Here is a 22,957-nt window from a genome sequence, read left to right as displayed (position 1 = left end):
GAGCATAGGCGAGGTTCCCGATTATCGTGTAACATATCGGGGATTCTCGTCTCGCTCACTTTGGACCGTGGTCTCGCCTAAGTGTTTGGAGATCGTAAGAAACTCTAAAAACACTGAATGCGCTAGAAATTCCGTAGAATTCTAAGCAGTCTGCGAAACCCCCACCGAATTCGTCAAACGATATCGGCTGGTGGTCCTCTCGATTCCCGTAGAAATCGAGAATGGGGCAGGATCCCTCCTCAACGACCGGGCTTACGTCAGGTAGGACCCGAAGGTCCCCCCTGGTAGCGCAGTCCCCAACGTGGGATCCTACAGAGAAATCTCTGTAGGATCCTTCCCCTTTCCCTCGTAGCCGTAAGGAGAGAGGGAATGGGGGAGGAATTGGATACTCGCTCGCCTTCCCAGTGGAACTAGCAGTTGGAGAAGAGTAGGAGCAGCCATCGCCTTGCGGCGATGGCGCCTCAGAGTCTGGGAAAACGTATCGTCAGGAGAAAACGTTTTTCCCCGAGGAGGGTTACGAACTCTCACTGTAAGTAAGGGTCTGCCGCCACTGTGAACGTCGTCTGGGTGGGGCTGATCGACACCTGACAGGAGAGAGCCGATACCGTCCTCCGACTCATTCCAGTCCTCGTCGAGGTCGAAACCTCTCAGGAGGACCGAAGGAGTATTTAAATACGGTGTCCGAAGACACGTAGAAACGCCGCTGTCGCAGTAGAGGAGGTGGAAGTAGCTTGATCGACCGGCCAGACTGAGAGAGCCTTCTTGTCCGGAGACGAGAGACTCTGGTTCAAGACAGAATCGGTAAGCTCCGATCGCGGCATACCCACCGTCGGTTTGGGTTCCCTCTCGGGCCCCAAAACGACTCGAGCAGAGACATAGGCTCTGCTGGTGGGAGCGGCGATCCTTCCCCCCGGTCGTTGTGCTGACGAATCAGTGCAATAACCTGGGTAAAGTTACTCTGAATCTCGGAAGTTACAGCGTCTTGAGGAGTAGGGACCGTCCAGTCCCTCCAACAAGAGCAGCTCCCAGGACCCTCCTCCTTCAGAAGAAGGACCAGCAACAGATCCCTGACGGTTGCCTCCAATCACTTGCGCGTACGTCCTGGTTGGTCCTAAGACCAACCTGGCACGTGCGGCGTCGTGACGGGATCGTGAGCGGCGCATCTCTCACGATCACTCCTATATACCTAGCTCTTCCTGGCGTATGCCGAGGAAGTTGAAGGTTTATCGGAGAGGGACAAAACTGACGCTACCCCCTCTCCCCCTGACGGTCGCCTCCAATCACTTGCGCGTACGTCTCTGGTTGGTCCTAAGACCATACGTGGCACGTGCGGCGTCGTGACGGGATCGTGAGCGGCGCACCTCTCACGATCACTCTAGCTACCTCGCTCTTCCCGGTGTAGCCCGAGGAAGTTGAAGGTAGTGGAGAGACAGACCTGACGCTCCCCCCCCCGCTCGCTGGCAGGACCAGCGTACGTGGGGGGCTGCAGCCGATCACCAACCCGCGGTGGGGATCGATCTGCAGGCCTGGCCGTGCCGCTCACACTGTGGCGAGCGGCTCGACTGAGCACGTCGACCCCGGTACCCGTGCGTCAGACGAGCTGCTGCTGGTCATCGTATCCGCCCGGTCCCTGTGGGAGCGGCGGTCAGGTGACCTGCAGAGCTCGCTTTCGCCGTGAGACCGGTGAGCGTCCTCGCGGCACGTCAAAACCGCTGGTACCAGCCGAGGCTGGTACCGTCGGTCGAGGGGACCTGGGGGACCTCTTCCCAGCCTCACCCGTGGCCGGTCAGAGACCGTCACGTCCACCCGAGGTACCGGCTGGTCGCTGCGGAGAGCGGCCGCTGGCCTGGCGAGAGTCACCTGACGGCTCTCGACATCTTCTTTGCTATCCTGCCTCGGTCATGACGCTGATGGCGAAACTCAGGCGTCTTAACTTTGGCTGCACGGTCACCCGAAGGAGATCGTACACTCGGAAACTTCTCGCGGACGAGAAACCGAGCCGGGTACCTGGCTTAGCAGCAGAGCTGCCAAGACCAGGCTGGAGGGTGTACCAGCGGTAGCCAGCACACCCTTGGTCCCCGTCTTCTTCTTCTTCTCAGAAGGGGAGACGGGCCCCGTTCCCGAAGGAACAGGAGGACCAGCAGAAGAAGAAAAACCCCCCCGTCACACCGGAATGTGACGAGCCCTTCGAAGTTCCCGAAGGAGTCTTCTTAGGGGGAATAACAAAACCCGGTTACCAGCTGGTCGCTGCGAGAGCGGCCGCTGGCCTGGCGAGAGTCACCTGAGCGGTTCTCGCCAGCCTTCTGCTCCGTGCCGTGGTCTTGGCGCCGAGCGAACTCTGGCGCCGAAACTTTGGCTGCACGGTCTACCCGAGGGAGAGCGTACACGTGGGATCTCCCGCGAAACGCGAGACCGAGCCGGAACCTGGGGTAGCGGCATCGCCGCTAGCACCAGGCGAGGAAGTACCAGAGCTAACCGATACTCCTCTGGTCCCCGTCTATCTCTTCCTTACGGGGAAGGGGAGACGGGCCCCGCTCCCGAAGGAGCAGGAGGACCAGCAGAAGGACCCCCCATCCCACCGAGGTGGGACGGGCCCTTAGAAGTTCCCGAAGGAGACTTCTTAGGGGGGGAGGCAGCCTTCTTCTTCTTCGGCTTATGGGCCGAATTAGAAGTCGAAGAATGCAGGCACAGCAACGACGAAGATGACACCTTCCTCTTCTTCGTCAGCTCACGCAGGACAGTCGTCAGGTCCTCATCCAGGCCGGAGTCGGGCCTATTGCCGAAGCAACACGGCCGACTGCACCTGTCCGGAAGGACCTGGGACTGGGGAAGACACACCATGGGCAGGACCAGCATGGACAGGCGCAGGAACCAGGAGAGCGACAGGAACAGCAACCAGCTCAGGAGCGGCAGGAACAGCGGCAGCGGTAAACACAGAAGGGACAGCCAAGCCAGTAGCGGGAACCACATCAGCGACAGGTACGGCAGGCCCAGCCATCGCCTCGTAGAATCATCGGCAGCCAGCGTGGTACTGGCGGCCGGTCCAGGGGCGAGCTGCTGGAACAGCGGAAGTCTGGGGCAGGCAACACGAAGAAACACAGGCGGCGGCGGCATACCCCATCCTCGGTACGGCGGCGGACCGGCCCACCTAGAAGCGGCAGACGGCGTCACCGACACAGCATGGGGAGTGTAGACCAGCGGGGGGGAAGCAGCATAAGCGGCCGTGAAGGTTGTAGTGGAGACCACTCCAAGGTCACCGCCCCCCCAGACCTCGCTAGACTCTGCAGCAGATCGTGGATGCTAGGCACGCCCTGCAGCCGCAGTGGTCCATACCTGTCCAAGGTACGTCTCCCACGGCTGTAGCACCTGCGGTAGCACAGACAGATTAGTAAGAGGGGTTCCCTCACGCACGGGGGGGGAGACATGCCCCCACCCCGAACGGAAGGAAGACCCCAAAAACAAAATACGAGGAAGCTGAGCGGGGGGGCAGGAAAGAAGACGAAGAATCGGATACCAAGGGAGTCGCGGGAGAGCTTTCCGACGACTTCCTGGCAGACCTTCGCTTCCCCTACCCCCGCACAGCAGTGAAAACTGTAATATGAAAATGAAACAGAATACTGCACTTGCGATTCACTTCATAGAACTTAAAGAGGGAAAAATCAATTCCCGGTAAAGAGCGGAAACTTGATCCACTAATAATATGATGCTATCATAAATATATATGAAAATGAACAATACTGCACTTTGCTATTTTCACTTTCACAGCAATAAATCGTAAGGATTAATTCCCGGGTAAGAGCGGAAATTGATCCAAAATTAAATTTGATGCAATTAATAAATGAAAATGAAAAGAAAACTGCATTGCGAATCCACTTTCATTGCATTCTATTCATACACAATAAGAGGCTCTTGCCGAGCGCAATCAAGCTCTCGGCAACGAACGCACAGGGCAAAAATATAATGAAAAAGAGTACTTACATCTTTCAATTACACACTTTCGCCCAAAATACATGACTCGGCGCGAGTGCGCCCGCCCTCGGCACCGAGACATAATTCAAGGGTTCAATTCATGAAAAGAGCGGAAATCGCCGTCTCTACGGCGATAGCTCCATGTTGATTCATAATTAAGTAATGAAAATGAAAACAGTGTACTTACAGTTTCATTTTCAAGTCAAAAACCAAACCATTAGTAGAAAACACAATATAAACAAAGCATACGACGATGAAGCGGGCAGAGAGCGATGACGAACACGTCCTTCACACCCGCGGCCGAAAAAGCAAAAGTGATTCTTCACCTCTCGGGCGCGCGGCGGCGCGCGCACGATCGGACAAGCAGTTAACTACCGTTCTCCCCTTGTTCGAAGCTTACGACCGTCCCAGCTGCCGCTAGTTACCTTCCTATTGTTAAAGGACCGAGGGTTTGTATTACGTATCGGAACAACTTTGTTTTATCATAAAAACTTCATTTTAATGTATGACACTTACCTGGCAGGTATATATATAGCTGATTGACACATTTGGAGGTGGGTCAAAGACAGCAACATTCTTAGAGTATAAAAATATTATTAAAATATTATTAAAACTCTAGGTTCCTTACCTGCTAAGGTAGCTGACTTCATAGGTCCTGCCTCTAAGCCTGCTTAAACCTTAGTAGCTCTCAACAAGGAAGTGTCCTGTATGTTGAAGAAGCTAAGACTGGAACTGACAACTGGACGTGACCAATGTGTTGACAGATCCGTACAGCCTCTTATGCCACGGCATTCAAGCTAGTAATAGATCATTTACCTGAACTACACACACATCCACCAGGATAATACTAACAAGACTGAGAAAAGTACCGCACACTTTTCTCAGACGACCAACAATAAACACAAACACCATCACCTAATAAAATCAACTAGCTTAAAAGAAGTATGGGGTAGTAACTCCTTTTGCCCAATACTGTACCCGAGGACACGTATGGACCTAGCGTCTGACAATTATCAAAGGTTGTCTGAACATCCCTAAGATAATGAGACGCAAATATTGAATTAGTTCTCCAATATGTGGATTCAATAATTTCCTTGAGGGCTAAATTCTTTTTAAAAGCTAATGAAGTCGCCACTGCCCTGACTTCATGAGCCTTCACTTTCAAAATACCAAAGTTCTGCTCTTGACCACAGCATATGAGCCTCTTTAATTAACTCTCTCATGAAGAAGGCTAGAGCGTTCTTCGTCATGGTTCTGCTGGGGTCTTTAACTGAACACCACAGAGCATCAGACTTCCCTCTGATACCTCTTGTTCTTTCCGTATAACACCGCAACGCTCTCACTGGGCAGAGAACTCTTTCTTGCTCGTGACCCACTAACTCAGCCAAAACCCAAAACTTCAAAGGATCTTGGCCAAGGATTAGCTGGGATTCTCATTCTTGCCAACGAAAACCTTCGTGGAATGAACACACTGCGTTGCCTGTCTCCAACCCACCTTCTTCGATATGGCCTGAAGCTCACTAACTCTTTTAGCAGTTGCCAATGCTACTAAAAAGATAGTCTTCTTAGCAAGATCTCTCAGAGAGGCTTCCTCTAAAGGCTCGAATTTGCTAGAAGTTAAATACTTCAAGACCACATCAAGGTTCCAAAGCCGTGGCCTGCATTGTGATTGTTTCTTCGTACCAAATGACCTAATCAGATCTCGAAGGTCTAAGTTATTCGAGATGTCTAGGCCCCTGGTGTCTAAACAACTGAGGTTATCATACTCTTATAACCTTTAATTGTCGAAACTGACAAGCGTAAATCCTTCCTCAAGTTATAGAAGGAAATCTGCGATTTGGGTCACAGAGGTACTGGATGAAGACACTTTCCTGTTCTTACACCACTTCCGGAAATTGTCCCACTTCGAACTGATATACTGTGATTGTGGAGGTTCTTCCTGGGCTCTAGCCACTGCACTGGCCACCCCCTCTAGAATAGTCCCCTCGCTCTGACCAGACGTTCGATAGTCTGAAACGCAGTCAGACCCAGAGCGAGGGTATTCTTGTGAAACCTGTCGAAGTGGGGTTGTCTGAGTAAATCTACTCTTAGCGGAAGAGTCCTTGGCGTATCCATGTCCATTCCAGTACCTCTGTGAACCAACTTTGGGCCGGCCAAAACGGGGTATTAAGGTCATCCTCGTCCCTTGGCTCTCCCTGAACTTCTTCATCACTTTCCCCAGTACCTTGAACGGAGGAAAAGCGTACAGATCTAAGTTTGACCAATCCATCAGGAATGCGTCGACCGCCACTGCTTCCTGGTCTGGGATCGGAGAGCAATAGGTTGGTAACCTTTTTGTTCTGGCTGTCACAAACAGATCTACTAAAGGACGGCCCCACAACTTCCACAGGCTCTGGCAAACCTCCATGTGCAAAGTCCACTCCGTCGAGAGAACTTGTTCTCTTCTGCTCAACAGGTCCGCACCCACATTCTTCTCTCCTTGTATAAACCTGGTGAGTACCACGACCTTTTCCTCTTCCGCCCAAAGCAGAACTTCCTTTGCCAGCTTGTAAAGGGGAAAGGAATGAGTCCCTCTCCTTGATTCCCGGATATATGCCAGCGCCGTGGTGTTGTCCGAGTTGACCTGCACCGTCTTGTCTCGAATCAACTCTCTGAAGTGCTTCAAAGCCAAGAAAATTGCCATCAGTTCCTTCCTGTTTATGTGCACTTTGTCTCTTCCTTGCTCCAAAGTCCCGACACCTCTTGAGGGCCTAATGTCGCTCCCCAACCCCACGTCCGACGCGTCGGAAAATAGACGAGGTTCTGGCTCTTCTGCTGAAGCGACATCCCTCTTGCTAACCTGCCTGGAGTTAGCCACCACTTTAATTCCTCCTTTACTTCGGCCGGAATTAGAAACTGGAAGGAATCCGGTTGTAATTTTCTTGGCCATGAATCCTTCAGGAAAACTGTAGAGGTCTCATGTGCAGCCTTCCTAAAGAAAATGAACCTCTCTAGCGAAGAGAGTGTGCCCAGTAGATTCATCACTCTCTTGCTGAGCATCGGTCCTTCTTTAGAAAGTCCTGCACCTTCCGAATGCATTGGGCGTTTGCCTTTCGGGGGACGGAAAAAGCCCGAAAAAGTCACTGCCGATATCTGAATCCCCAAATAAACTATCTGTTGCTGGGGATCCAATTGAGACTTTCCCATATTTTACTACCAGACCTAGGTCTCTTGCTAAGTCCAATGTTTGACTCAAGTCCTCCAGACATTGACTTCTTGATTGGATCTTATCAACCAGTCGTCCAGATAAAAAGACACTCTGATCCTCTTAAATGTAACCATCTCGCCACATTGGCATCATCCTCGTGAAAACTTGAGGGCTGTGCAAAGGCCGAAGCATAGGGGCCATTGAACTGAAAGACCCTGTCCTGAATCACAAACCTTAGATACTTCCTGCTTCCTGGATGAATCGGAATATGGAAGTATGCGTCTTGTAAGTCCAGGGTCGCCATCCAGTCCCCTGGACGTACCGCTGCCAGTACTGAATCGTTCGTCTCCATGGTGAACTTGGTCTTTTCTACGAAAAGATTCAGTTGACTTACGTCCAGAACTGGCCTCCAACCAACTCCCGAGGACTTTGCAACCAGGAACAGACGGTTGTAAAATCCCGGAGATTCGTGATCCAGAACAGGCGGCTCTATGGCTCCTTTCTCCAGCATGGAAGCTACTTGCTCCCACAGAGCAGCTTTCTTCTCTAAATCGTTGTAATTTGCCCCGAGGGCTCTCGGAGATGTTGCGAGAGGAGGTCTCTTCAAGAAAGGAATCTTGTACCCTTCGAGCTACGTTGACAGCCCAGGGATCTGCCTTCATATCTTGCCAAACTTCCCAGAAACCTTGAAGTCGGCTCCCAACTGTCGTCTGGAGGACTGAGTTCTCATTCTTTAGAGGGAGTCTTGGCTCCTCTTTTAGAGGGAACTCTCTTACCCCTAAAGGCGGGTCGAGCGAATGTTCTTCCTCGAAAGGGCTGTTGCGAAGGCCTAGTATCCTTTGGAGTCTTCTTCACTAACTTGGGTGGTAGAACTTCTTAACTGACGACGAGAGAAGATCTTGAGTGGCCTTCTGAGAAAGGGAGAGAGCTATATCCCTAATCACCTCCGAAGGAAACAGCTGTTTCGAGTAGGAGAGAACAGCAACTCCGACTTCTGAGAGTTCGAAACTCCTTTAGAAGCGAAAGAACACAAGCGATCTCTTCTTAAGTACTCCTGCTGTGAATAACGAAGCCAGTTCATTCGTTCCGTCTCTCAGAGCCTTGTCCATGCAGGACATAATGCTCTTAGCTGTTTCCAAATCCTGCGAGTCCTCTTCTTCTAGGGAGTTCGCTAGTGCTCCCAAAGACCAATCCAGGAAATTGAAGACTTCGAAAGTCCTAAAAATCCCTTTAAAAAGATGGTCAAATTCTGAAGACGTCCACCAGACCTTAGCAGACTGTAACGCCTGTCTGCGTGAGCTGCTACTATACTGGAGAAGTCCCCCTGGGAGGAGGCAGGTACTCCCAGGCCTAGACTTTCTCCAGTAGCGTACCATACTCCTGATTTAGAAGCTAACTTAGCTGGTGGAAACAGAAAAGAGTATTTTCCCGCTTCTTTCTTCTCCTTCATCCAGTCATTCACCCGTTGCAGTGCCTTCTTCGCCGAAATTGACATCGTCATCTTCAGGAAAGAGGACTTCTTTGGAGTCCTAGTCTTGGAAAATTGAGATAAGGGGGATAACGGAGCTGTCGGTTTAAATTCCCCCTCAAAATTAGCCTAAGACGTGAAGTTAGAACCTTATAATCTGAAGAAGGTTCCGTATTCTTTCCCTCCATTAATTCCAATTCTTCTTCTGCTGAAGAAATGTCTTGGAACTCATTGTCGAGTTGACGCTTCGTTGACGGAATAGCGTCCTGCCGCCTGCGTCCTGCGGCCACCGAAGAATCTGCGTCCTGCCGCCTCTCGATGTCCTGCCGCCTGCGTCCTGCGTCCATCGTAGCGACGCCTGCCTCCTGTCGCCTGCGTCCTGCGTCCACAATTAGTTCCGCGTCCTGATGTTTGCGTCCTGCTTTTCCTCCGGAAAGCATTCTCTTCCTGTGTTCTGCGTCCTGCAAAACCAAGCGATCGCTTGTCTTCCTAGCGCTTAGTGCGCCTGAGTCCTCGGCGAACACGTCCTTGTATTTCGTTTTAGAAGACTTAATGGGAAGGAAATCATCCTTACGCCTCGAAGATGCTTGCTCAGGCGGATCCCAGGACTTCACCAGAACTGCCAGCTTGGACTGCATTTCCCTTAAGAAACCCTTCGTACTATCCTCCTGAATGGTAGACGACGAAAGAGGAGGATTACGAGCGGGACTGCGACCTAACGGAGAGCGATCTTGCACTCTACCCGACGGAGAAAGACGAGGGGAAGATACACAAGAAGACGGAGGAGATTCTCCCATCGCCATACCAGGCCGAGAAGGACGTATAGCGCCAGTGCGTCCTGAGTCTTCTCTAGCACGAAAAAACCTTTTCCTCTTGATCGGAACTGCGTCCCCGTCTTCTGAGGAGGACAACACCTCAGGACTACTCCAAGTCTCACGATCTTTGTCTCTCGCGAGCCGGCGCTGATGTCCTGAAAGTCCTCTTGAGGGGGCGAGACACCACTGCGTACCGACGTTCTCGTTCGGAAGTCGAACCTTCCGAGGACGCACACTTCCCAGTTACGCCTTTTCTGCGGCGAACTGCAACAGCCTGGGAACTTGCAACAGGACTGTTCGAAGGGACGCCTGACCGCGGCAAAACCTCTCTCGCCTCCCTTCGACTGTCGACATGCCTTCTCCCTTGGGTAGGGAGCTTGACAGAGGTCTAGGTCTAGGAGCACGAGAGAGACGATCAGACGCCCCTCCACCACACTTTCACTGACATCGAAAGCACTAACTCTATCTGTAAGTCGCTGTTATTTGGTCGCCATGGACGCAAGGGCAGCGAACACCTTCACAATATTTGTATCGTTTGCCTCCCTCCGATACAGCAGCTGGGCGCATGGAGATACCTGGGGAGAAGGAACTACCAACTCTACATTAGGAGCTGGAGAGGAAATACATTCACTCCTTTTACTAGAAGAATTTGACTTCTAACTACGAGAAACAGACTTCCTTACACGATCTTTCTCAAGTTTCTCAACATATTTAATAAATATTTCCATTCCTTCTCTGATAAAATTCTCACATTCAATGCATCTATTCTCCCAAGTACACACATTCTCCCTACACTTCTTACAAATGGTATGAGGGTCGACCGAAGCTTTCGGCAATCTTACCTTACACCCCTCTTTTACACACACTCTAAACATACTTCCAGAATCAGACATCTTTAAAGAACAATCCAAAGCGAATGCCAAGCTAACGTTTCCGAGTACAATACCAAAAAATCCATGAAAAGTCAGCAACGAGAATGAAAATCCTAGCAGGAACCACCAACAATGTTGCCGGTTCGGCTGGCAGAGAAAATCTGGCCCAATGGAACGGTTCCTAGTGCTAGCGCCACGGTAACGGGGTGGTGGTTGCCTGAACTACTAATATGGTTACTAGCGTTTGCCGCGAGTTTTGAAAATTTCTGCAGGTGGAACGAGAATATAGCTATATAACCCTGCCAGGTAAGTGTCATACATTAAAATTGATTTTTTCTTATTTAACTAATATTAAGTTATGCAGTACACATAACTTCTACATTCTAGATAAAATTATAGATTGTCATGTTATCAAACCCTAGTTATTGCAGAAAAACAAATAGGTCAGTGGCTATGCTTTGCTAAATTTTGATGACACAGTGATTGACAGTATTCAATGTCAGAACCTACACCATGCAGTTCTAAGATGACAAATAAAAAAAGCAAAATATTACACATTACTTGTATTTTTCTTAGGTATATTAGAAAGGTAAATTTACTTACAAAGGGGACGGTGACATTAGTACATATCACTAAGAAAGTACCTAACCATTAGCACTCCACTGCAGCAGCACTGACCTTTGAACTTAGGGAAGGCGTATGAAGCACCATGAGAGGTTTTGATGGTTCTGTAGGGTCAACCTGAACAGTAAGGCGATAGCCAAGTTGGGCCGATGGATCACGTTGTGCTAATTCTCGCCAATAAGTCAGAGTTAGAGATTTCCCTTGCAGGTACTCCTCAATGCGGATGTGATAGTCTAATCTGTCTTCAAGAAGCTGCAGACACAAATGAGGTGATTTAGAAGTTGTTTACAACTAAATTAGCCATGATCACAAACATCAATTTATCTAAATATTACACAAAAGAAATAGGATCTGGTACCCACAATCAAGAAAGATGTAAAAAACATAAAAATCTTCGTTAATTCACACAAAACAAACACACTGGAAAAATCTTACATAACATCTTAAGTCCCTTGAAGACATAACCTACAAGGGTTTAATAAAATTAACAAAGCCTAAGGTTTATTTTAACTACTGTACCCAAGATATTGCAGCTTCTCTATTAAGAAACTCAACCATAATCAAAATTTACTGCAGTAATTCCTTCACTGAACAAGAAAGACACATCAAGTTACCTTCTTGGTCTGTACACACAGGACCTCCAGCTGAAGAGCCTGACAAAATGCATGCAATACCATATAGGTCTCATGAAGAGGATTTGGGTTATCCTGTATTCTGGACTGCACAAGCTGGTGAATGAATGCAATCTGAAACAAACACCTAAGTATTAGTTTTCTTTAAAGACTGCTTCAAATTTACAAAATAACTTTAGATTTTACTATGATACAATTTGATTTTCTTGCTGCCAATCTCTTACCATTTTTAAGAAAGAAGAATCATAAAAACAGCAAATAATCTAACTCCCATTAATACAGTATTATATAATAAAATTTTCTTTGAATCTCCCTGATCAGTTCAGTCCTGTACAATGTGCAACATAGGGCACTCTAAGTATTACCCCATCACATGGGTATTTCTGAATGGTCAGAATTGTAGTGAATACTCAATACTCTAAATAATTTTTTACTATTATGCATGCAATTTTAATTATACATTTAATCTAATCATAAAACTAAAACCTTAAAATTCTACACAAACTACTATTGTATAAATTCTAATAATTGTAAAAAAAAAAAAAAAAAAAAAAATCTTATAACAAACCTGCATTTGATGAACAAGTGGTTTTCCATCCCCAGTTTCTTTATCCTCGACAAGAATTTCAATTTCCAAAAGCCTCCAAGGTTCTGAGGTTCCATCTCCCATTAGGGTCAAGCTCACCTCAAACTCGTGATCGACTGTGAACCTGACGCGGCCATTCTCAATCTGGTAATTGAGTAGTACAGAAAACAGTAGCATTAAAATACAAAAAAGCCAAACTGTGCACAGTATTCACAAATTTAAAAGCTGGTTCCTCATTAGACGAGTGGTTTGGTAAAACTATCTCTTTTACAACTACTATATCCCACTTGAAGAAATATATTTACCCTTAATGTTCTCATTTGTGGTGGAAGTTCGAAAGTCACTAGGCGATGGCGAACTATTTGTTCCAATCTGGTAAGGGTCTGTTTGCGTTCAATGGCTGTAATGGGATCTGGAGGCAAAATACGCTGTCTTATAGTCATCGGAAGTCTGTCGTACGTTCCTGGAAAAGAAACCAACAGAAAAACCATACATTAACATCTATGTGCCTGCTAGGACAATAAATCTGGAAAATACATTTGTTTATTCCAAAACAATTACTCATACAAAGGCTAACATAAAACAAAAAAAAACTCAAAAACCATCTCTCACCCGTCGTAAGAACTTCCACAGCAGCTGGAATGTGGAAGTGAGGCAAGCGTGCTCGTACAAGATCTCCTTTTGTTATGTGATATAATTTATCAGCTGTGTCGGTGAAAAGGTTATTCTGCTTCTCCAATAATGCCATTATGTGCTGCAAAATTAATTTTATGATAGTAGGTCAGTGATTATCGTAACTTTGCAAAGAAAAGTGCAAAGACTTATAAGAAAAACATGTATAATCGAAAAAAGTTATTGCTTCTTCGATCTCAGTAAATTTACGTAAATATTTTACAACAAATATGTACAGAATTTGTTAATCATTTTAGTTCTTATCTGTTTTGATATTGCGTGAGCTGCAATTTTAATTTTACAAACTCAAATAAAATAATCATAAAAAAAAAAAACATGTATAACTTGGTAAAACTTACGACTGTCTTGTAAAAGATGCCAAAAAAGGGGTTGTAAATAGTCACTTTCAACTTTTCATGGAAGGTAGGAAGATTATTTTAGAATTTCTTTTTTTATGCATATGCATTTGCATCTCTTCCGCTTTCCATTCATATGTCTTTTCTTAAATTGGCCGACCTCAAAGTTTGCCTGGTCTGGGGTACTGCATATTGTTTTTTAAGCCTGGCTCTCAAGGGCTAATAATCTGCTTACTTCATACAACGTATTTTATAAAACAAAATATTCGCTTACTTTTCTCGTGATGTGACAGAATTTCCTGACCACCCACGAGGTATCTTTCCCTAAACCTCACGGCATATTCTTAACTTTCTGAGTACTACTGTTTTCTTTTGAATATTTAAAATTTTTACACTCAACACAATGGAATGTAAAATGAAGAATCAAAGCAGACTGGATACCAGAAAGAAAAATTTCACCACCACACGAACATTTCATCATTTTTGCGATATTCACAACTTCAAAAGAAAGTACAACCTGCTAATGTTCAATCGTACAAGGTATATTGAATTAGTTCACCATTAGGTGTTGACATAACAAAACAGTCAATTTTTGTTTACAATTCTCCTCCCCATGTGGGTGAACAACAGATTACGTATTCACTTTCACTACCACTTGTAAAAGGAACAGAGCACCCAAGTCTTTCATGTTTTTTTACTGTCCTTATGTTGTCTGGCTATAGTTCGGCCATAGCTTGCAAACGCCTCATTCTTTTCCTAACACGTGGCATGATGAACGTTTAACACCAATAAAAACACAAAAAGGGGGTCACAGGAGCAACACAACAACACCCAAAGTCACGTGGGTAACTGACTACTACTAGTAAGCGGTTCCTCATAAACAACCAACATGGTGTATATAACCAAAGTTGTTACAATACCAGGAAAATGTGAAAATGGAAATAATAGCATAAATTATAGCAGGAACATAGTGAGCATGTAGAGTATGCTCAGTGAGGTGGCATATCTGGGATGAGACTGGCCCTTTAAGCAATTTAAAAGCACAAGGAGTGTGTAATATTACAAAATGTCATACGTCTGGCATATCTTACATTTTCCTATCAGAAAATGCAAAAAAATAAATTTTGGTGATCGCACCCGAAAATCGGATTTTTACCCTATCTTTAAAAAACAGATTTGACAATAAAAATATGGTTAAGCGATACCCACATTGCACTTGTCCACTTTGGAAGCACTTGCTGCCCATTTCACGAGAGCTAAGAGGCGAACATAAAGCTGTCTAGTTCTCTGGGCATACTGGACAATATCAACTTTCTTCTCCACATCACTCTTTCTTGGTAAGCTGAAATAAAAACAATATCTTATTCTCAAGTGAAATAATGCATGATGTACAGATATACATAATGTAATACAGTACACTGTATACAACAAATTATCATCATAATTTAAAATCAAAGACCTCAGTACTACTAATTTACATTTCTAAATACATACTACCTTGTACCTGTAAAGTACATTTTCTATAAAGTAAATTTTGGTGCTCTTTTTTACAAAACTGATAATTTTAAACAAAATCAATATAATTACTATAAATCTTATATGAAAACCAACATTAAAACAAAGAATTAGCTATTTTGAAAGTATCACAGTACTTACATTTCAGCCAAGTTCAACAGATCGGAATAAGTCCGCTGATTAATGTACTGTATCAATACGCCTAATGATATTGTCCCCATTTGCCCACCCATTGTTCCGACAGCTTCCATTGGGCCTCCTCCACTCCCACTCTCCAATGGGGTCGGTGTTGGCGTTGGTACCATGGTGACAGCTACAAAAACAGGAGGAAAATATTACTATAATCAACTTCCATGATGAAAATCAACACAAAAAACATACTTTTAATCATGTAAGCTAGAACAAATTATTTCAGTGCTTTACAACAGAATGTTTGGCAGTGATATCAAGCACTGTGAAAAATACTGTATTAAGAACTTATCAGGACACATACATGTAAACCAATGAACTAAGACTCAAGTATATTTTCTAGCTCAGCTTTACATGAGGTCTAACTTAACAGCTGACAAACTCCCAGAATGGTTGTAAGATCATTAGGAAACCTGGTTTCCATATCAAACTAAAAATGAAAAAGAACACTTGCAACAAGTTCCATTTTTGCTGCCATTCAGGGAGGCATTTCATTACGTAAAAATATCTGTGCAGAATGAGAAAGCTACATAGTTTGTGTATAGCATTAAACATTCCATATGTAGCTATAGCCTCTGCTGCAGAATGTTAACATCATAAGAGCCAATATATCATAGGAGGACTGAAATTAGAGCTGATATATTAACCCTCTTACGCCGATTGGACGTATTAAAAATGTCTCCCGTATGCCGATTGGACGTATCATACGTCGGCTCAAAAAAGTTTTTTTTTAAATTCGCGGAAAAATACTTATAGGCCTACCAGCCGAAAACTTTTATATCACGCGCCTTGGGGGATGCTGGGAGTTCACGGATCAAGGCGTTGTTTTGTTTACAATCACTACGCAGGCGCGCAAGCGCGAATTTCTTTCTTATCGCACTAAAAAGTACCAGTGACACATCTCGGAAATTATTTCGTCACTTTGACATAATTTTTGCACCATTTTAAATTATCCTTTACATGAAGTATTATATATGAAAATGTGCGCAATTTCATGTAAAATACAACAAAAAAATACTCATGATTGTAGCTTTTATCAGTTTTGAAATATTTTCATATAAATAACGATAAGTGCAAAAATTTCAACCTTCGGTCAACTTTGACTCTACAGAATGGTCGAGAAACGCAATTGTAAGCTAAATTCTTATATTATAATATTCAATCATTTGCCTTCATTTTGCAACAAATTGGACGTCTCTAGCACAATATTTCGATTTATGGTTAATTTATGAAAAAACTTTTTCCTCACGTTCGTGCGATAACTCTTCCGATAAATTTTTTCGTGCGATTGTCCTAATGTTTGCACCCTTTTAAATTTGCCGTTACATAAAGTTTTTTATATGGAAATGTGCGCAATTTCATGCACAATACAACAAAAAACAACCCATGGTTGTAGCTTTTATCAGTTTCGAAATATTTTCATATAAATAACGTTAAGTGCAAAAATTTCAACTTTTGGTCAAATTTGACTACCGAAATGGTCGAAAAACGCAATTGTAAGCTAAAAATCTTATATTCTAGTAATATTCAATCATTTACCTTCATTTTGCAACGACTTGGAAGTCTCTAGCACAATATTTCGATTTATGGTGAATTTATGAAAAAAAAAAAAAAACATTTTCCTTACGTTCGCGCGGTAACTCTTCCGAAAAAATCAGAATTTTTTTGTGCGATTGTCGAAATGTTTGCACCATTTAAAATTAGCTGTTACATAAAGTTTTATATATGAAAATGTGCGCAATTTCATGTAGAATACAACTAAAAATGATTGAAGGTTGTAGCTTTTCTCTTTGTTTGAAATATTTGCATATAAATCACGATAAATAGAAAAAAAACCACGTTCGGTCAAATTTGACTCTACCGAAATAGTTGAAAAACGCAATTGTAAGCTAAAACTCTTACGGCCTAGTAATATTCCGTCATTTTTCTTCATTTTGAAACAAATTTGAAGTCTCTAAAACAATATTGTGATTTATGGTGAATTTTTGAAAAATATATTTACATTCACTCCGCGCGCCGATTCGCGGCCGCAAGTCTCCGAAATACGTACATCGCATTATCCTAATATTTGCTCCTTTTCATATTAGCCTTTTTATAGAGTTTCATATATCAAAATGTGCGCAAATTCATGAAGAATACAATAAAAAATAATTGAAGGTTGTAGCTTTCTCCATGTCCGAAATATGTGCATATAAAAAAATATATATATAAAAATTTCGACATTCGGTCAAATTTAACTCGTCCGAAATGGTCGAAATCTGCAATTCTAATCTAAAACTCTTACAGTATCGTAATATTCAATCATTTGTCTTAATTTTGAAACAAATTGGAAGTCTCTAGAACAATATTTAGAATTACAGTGAATTTTTGAAAATAACATTTTTTTACGTCCGCGCGTTACGAATTCGTACATCATTTTGTGATAATATTTTTCCGGTGTTGCTTTTATTGTTTTACTATGTATTATATATCAAAAGGATTGCAATTTAGTGTACAATACAACGAAAAAAAATTAACTCGTTAGCTTTGACCATTTTTTGCACAGCGTGATTTGAATACAATTATCTATGAATTTTTTTTTCGCTACCATATATCGCATTATTTACATATGATAATATTATTTTTCATTCCTGATGATTGCATACTAAACTTCAGGCAATGAAAAAAAAAATGAGCCAAAAATGAACTCTTAATCTTCAAAAATAAGCGCGCTGTGATTTTTAGAAAAAATTATTTTTTCCGCTTCCGCGCTCACTCCAAACCGGCGCCGGCATACAGGAGAGGTTTTGATTTTTAGGGCTTCGGCGTAAGAGGGTTAAGGATGGACTGAAATTATGCAAGTTACAATTTCATTTAACTTGCTTTGTGTTTCCCCCTAAAAACCCTACTTGGCTAGTAAAGTACTGCAACCTGCTCGTTTGGTAACAATCAATTTATGTGAAAATTAAGAATGGAATATAATATTTAAGCCAAAGGCCAAGCGCTGGGACCCATGAGGCCATTTAGCACTGAAAGGGAAATTTAGAGTAAAAAGTTTTAAATGGTGTATTGGGAGGAAAACCTCACAGTTGCACTACGAAACACCGGTTAGGTTTGTTTGTATGTATGGTATTTTTACATTGCATGGAATCAGTGGTTATTAGGCAACGGGACCATCGGCTTTATGTGACTTCCGAACCACGTCGAGAGTGAACTTCTATCACCACGAATACACATCTCTGACCCCTCCATGGAATGCCCAAGAATCGAACTCGCGGCCACCGAGGTGGATGCCCAAGCCCAAATCGACCATGCACTGAGGCGCTGAAAGAATGGTTAGGAAGGGATGGAAAAACTAATACGGAAGGAAGATATGAAAAGACTCATCATAAAAGGAATGAAAGGGGTTGCAGCTAGGGGCAAAGAACCTCGAGTACTAATGCCTACAGTGCACCGTGAGGGTGCGCTGACATTGGTGCAAGTTAGGCACTGTGTTCAGTACCAGCACCTTGGGGATGAATGTAAAAACAAAAAAAATGAGGGTAAATATAATCAAAATAAAGAAAAGGTAATTCTACAGAATAGTTCCGCACGGACTGCAAGGAACATAACTGCGCATACGACATCCACTAGGGATTGGGGCGTACAATGTATTTCGCCGTATTTACAGTCGTCCGAATAAATATTACTTAAAATTCTTGCTCAGGAAGTAAAACTGCATAGAAAATTGCAACTTCCATAGTCTAGGCTGCCTCGGAATAGTAATGTAGATCTACCAAAGAAAAGCCTTATGACAAATTCTGGAGCAACAGCTTAGGGGACCCATAGGCTAGGGTAGGCCCTCGATCGAAATGCAGGCTATTGCACATGGACTAACCCAACTTTAGTATATGGGTATTTTATCAGGATAAAAAGACCATTTTTTACGGCTTAGGAGTTAATCTATACCTGCTCTATGGTAGGCTACTGAAGCAGGTTACGTAGCCTGCAGTAGGTAGCAGGGTGTTCCTTTACGTACGGCGTCGTATGCAGGATATTAAAAAGGTCAAATGTTTGCGAAAAAAAAAACACTGGAAAATACTTATTTTGTACATAAAAACTTTACAGATGGATTTTTCAATTCGTATAGGAAAGAATACTAGGTAGCTAGGGCTAAGTCACTCGAGTGATGGTTCATACCGTTACGTACGGCGCCGTACGCAGGCCATTAAAACGGTAAAATGTTTACGAAAAATACTTTATTTGCGCAATAATTTTACATAGATGGATTTTTCAATTAGTAAATAATGCTCAAGAGTCACTCACTTGCTTCGGAAGTCTAAAATGGGCGATAGAATCGTCGAGGGCTTGAGCCGAGTCCAAGACCTCTTTACCTATGGGCTTTTCAAGGCAAAGCCGAATTAAGCCGCATTACAGCTTCCTTTCAGTTGTTATAACCTTCCTGTGGCCAATATCCATCGAAATGTAAGTTATTTCAAGGCGGATAATGTAACTCCTGCAGAAGGTTGCAGTTTTTAGGGGGGGACGTTTAGGTTCCCTTCGGCTTCCCAGACATGACAGACGTATGTTGTTGTGGAGACTGAATGGCGAATGTCCGGCTCCACTACGGAACACAAGTGACGTCCCGAAGCTGGGCTGGGGTTCTTAACAGGGGGGTTAGGAATACAAGTGACATCCAGAAGCTGGGCTGGGGTTCTTAACAGTGGGGTTAGGAGCACAAGTGACATCCCGAAGCTGGGCTGGGGTTCCTTAAACGTGGGGTTAGGAACACAAGTGACATCCCGAAGCTGGGCTGGGGTTCTCAACAGGGGGATAGGAACACAAGGGACATCCCGAAGCTGGGCTGGGGTTCTCAACAGGGGGTTAGGAACACAAGTGACGTCCCGAAGCTGGGCTGGGGTTTTTAACAGGGGGGTTAGGAATACAAGTGACATCCAGAAGCTGGGCTGGGGTTTTTAACAGTGGGGTTAGGAGCACAAGTGACATCCCGAAGCTGGGCTGGGGTTCTTAACGGGGGTTAGGAACACAAGTAACATCCCGAAGCTGGGCTGGGGTTCTCAACAGGGGGGGGGGGAGGTGTTACTTTACCCCTTTGGGATTGGATGTGTGAGAACCTATTCAACCTATTTTGCCAGGGGGTGTGAAAACCCATGTTGCCAGGGGGTGTGTGAGAACCCATTTTGCCATGGGGTGTGAGAAGTTGAGAACCCATTTTGCCATTGTTCTTGGATGCAGCGAACTATTACTGATATTTCATGGATGTAGCAAATCCTCATTTGAGTTTAGTGTGTCAATCTATAGTACTACATGGGTGTATTTTGACCTATTCCTAGTAATTCACACCCAAAGAATGTATTAAACTAAGTATGGTAAGTTAATATTGTCAACAAATAGGACTTGAGTGGACTTAAGCCAAGGGGGGTATGAAACTGGGCATTTCATTGGGGGTCTGGAAGCATCAAAAGGTTAAGAAGCCCTGTCCTAGGGCATTACTCCAGTGTCTTATAACTTCTACGGAACATTCATCACAGCCTAGACTGCACTGCTATAATTTCTGTTACTGTTATTTTCTTTTTATGGAGCCATTTTCTTTCAACAGATTGCTTCAGTCATCTTGCTGGACCCAGTTCAGAGGGAATTTTTATAAGTGGCTTTATGTAGCATAATAAAATTCCCTTCTCGCAAATTGGTTTCACCCTGTATACAATTCACCTGTTATTCATTTTTATAGTGTTTGGTGTTACTGTTTAATGAGATGCAAATAAACTATCAAATGAAATTGTTCTGATTTTCAATATACTTGCTCACAGTCTTCAGATAATCAGAATATACTATCCTTCACTGGTAATTTTTTTATCCTCTAAAAGGTATAGCCTACCCATATGACCCATATATATATATATATATATATATATATATATATATATATATATATATATATAGATATATTGTATATATATATATCTATATATATATATATAATATATATATATATATATATATATATGCAGAAGCCAGGTACTATGTCGTACCTCTAAGTAAATGGGGATACAATCCACAATGAAGTAAATTCCTCTTGTAGTTTAAATATATATTTCTTGTATAGGATTAAAGCTTTCAACCATCAACTGTGGTCTTGTTCACTTTTATGGTGAACAAGACCACAGTTGATGGTCGAAAGCTTTAATCCTATACAAGAAATATATATTTTAAACTACAAGAGGAATTTACTTCATTGTGGATTGTATCCCCATATATATATATATATATATATATATATATATATATATATAAAAAACTTGTTTTTATACCTGGTGCATTATCACTCATTCATCAATATATAGCAAGCCTCTTCGGTACCTGAAGTAAAACTCACACACTCACATAATAGTACGATGAGGTTTGCTATTGTCCTTTAGTCTCGATCCATGAGAAAGTGGCTAAACACGCTCCAATTTTTGTTTAGTTTTTTAGTACACAATTTCTTAGAAATTCAATATCTAATTCAACGTAACGAAAAGGTATTGTAATAAGAACATTTAGGATTTACAGATATAATTTTCTCCGATATTACTTCAGCCACTCGATATCACACCATGTTGAAAGAAGGCATATGCTTGTAAACCGTCACTGTGCAGTACCTAATACTTTATAGGCCTAATATCACTTCAAAACGCACAATATCAGCTTCTTTAGTTATCATGTTGTTTTTATTACACTGATAAGAAGACTTTCTTCTGCTTTTTCAATTCATTAAGGATGAAATCATGGGCTAGGAAGAATTATAATCTCTGTAATTCTGAATCATTATTCTTTCTGTAGGAGGCGCGACAGTAAATGGGTAATCGGATTGAAAAGGATACACATACACATATGGTAGCACATGGATTTCATTGCAAAATGTAAATGGCGAGATGTTATCAGAAGTGAATACAATCCGTGCTCGATTGGCCGAGTATTTTTACGATCTATTGAACCTAGAAGAATCCGGAGAACTTGTGGAAGATACCTAGGTACCCCCATGAGGACGTGTAAACAAGGCTGCTGAGGTAGACGTCAGGAGTTGACCCGGGATATCACTCAGGTCTCTATCTGGCTATACCAGTGTTCAGTGAGTCAATTGACTTACAAACAATACCCCCGCCTCTAGAAAGTAAATCCAAAGGCTGTAGTGGAAAAGGAACGATATATGGTACAATGTCTTAGGTAATACGATGTTTGATAGGCTGATCAGCCACAGACGACACAGGGACAAACTAATTTGTGGCTAAGCCGGAATCTTCATACGAGCACATACAATTATGATATGGCAAATCACCCTGTTATTCGACTTTTACAGGTTGACCAAGCATAGAGCAAGAGTCCGTGCCAACACAAGGCTGTCTTAAGCCAAAACAACGATTATAGGCCTATTGAAGTCTCCATCATCATCCTTGGCATTGGCAACGTAGCCTGTAAAATTATGTACGGTTTGAGACAACTGTTGCACTATTGTATATTCCTGTCCCAGTGTGCTGAGCCAAGGTATATCGGGTATTTTTTTTCTAAAGGGGGTGCGGGGCGGGGGCTGAGTACCCCTATTTAATTTATCATTTATCAGAATACATTGTGTGTTTACTGTTTAGCCAACAAATTGCCAAGTATCTAAAGTTCCGAAGCTTTGTTTACCACCGTCGTTTTTTGCCGCTCTTCTTCAAAAGGTTTGAAGAATTAACGATTAGACCGACATATAAACATTGTTCTAGTTACGCCACGAATTAAAGTAACCATTGAGCACTACCATAACAAAAAGTTGCTAGATTTTGATTGATTTTAGACGGCTAATTTAAGAATACAGACTAAGAATCTACTTCAGTAAGTAGGTAGTACTATGGTGAGAGTAGTTGTTGAGTGGGTGTTCCTTTGGTACGTGCCTTGTGAATGTGTTAGGTTTTGCGTTGATTTTCGCCAATTCGTAGAAATATCAAGAGATATGGCCACGCGTGATGATAGATTAGAATTATATACGTCCTCGAATGATTGTGAGGTAGTTCGATGAGGAAAGCGACGATGATGATGGAGAAATCGACAGTGTAAGTGAAGATGTTTCGTAC

General features: G+C 43.3%; 1 protein-coding gene across 1 annotated transcript in view; it reads right to left on the bottom strand.

The window, feature by feature from the left end:
* The window catches only part of LOC135204324 (mediator of RNA polymerase II transcription subunit 14-like), a 35,603-nt gene extending 16,132 nt beyond the window's left edge, over positions 1-19,471 (bottom strand). Inside the window, exons 1-8 of the mRNA XM_064234505.1 lie at positions 19,170-19,471; positions 14,838-15,009; positions 14,391-14,523; positions 12,766-12,907; positions 12,459-12,616; positions 12,136-12,297; positions 11,550-11,681; positions 10,990-11,187 (exon numbers count right to left, since the gene is read on the bottom strand). Of these exons, the coding sequence (XP_064090575.1) occupies positions 10,990-11,187; positions 11,550-11,681; positions 12,136-12,297; positions 12,459-12,616; positions 12,766-12,907; positions 14,391-14,523; positions 14,838-15,001 (1,089 nt within the window). The 5' untranslated portion in view covers positions 15,002-15,009; positions 19,170-19,471. The remainder of the gene's footprint in view (positions 1-10,989; positions 11,188-11,549; positions 11,682-12,135; positions 12,298-12,458; positions 12,617-12,765; positions 12,908-14,390; positions 14,524-14,837; positions 15,010-19,169) is intronic.
* Between the last annotated feature and the right edge of the window lie 3,486 nt (positions 19,472-22,957).

This window comes from Macrobrachium nipponense, chromosome 44 (assembly GCF_015104395.2).
Source record: "Macrobrachium nipponense isolate FS-2020 chromosome 44, ASM1510439v2, whole genome shotgun sequence".
NCBI lineage: Eukaryota > Metazoa > Arthropoda > Malacostraca > Decapoda > Palaemonidae > Macrobrachium > Macrobrachium nipponense.
This window is presented reverse-complemented; position numbering and strand designations above follow the sequence as displayed.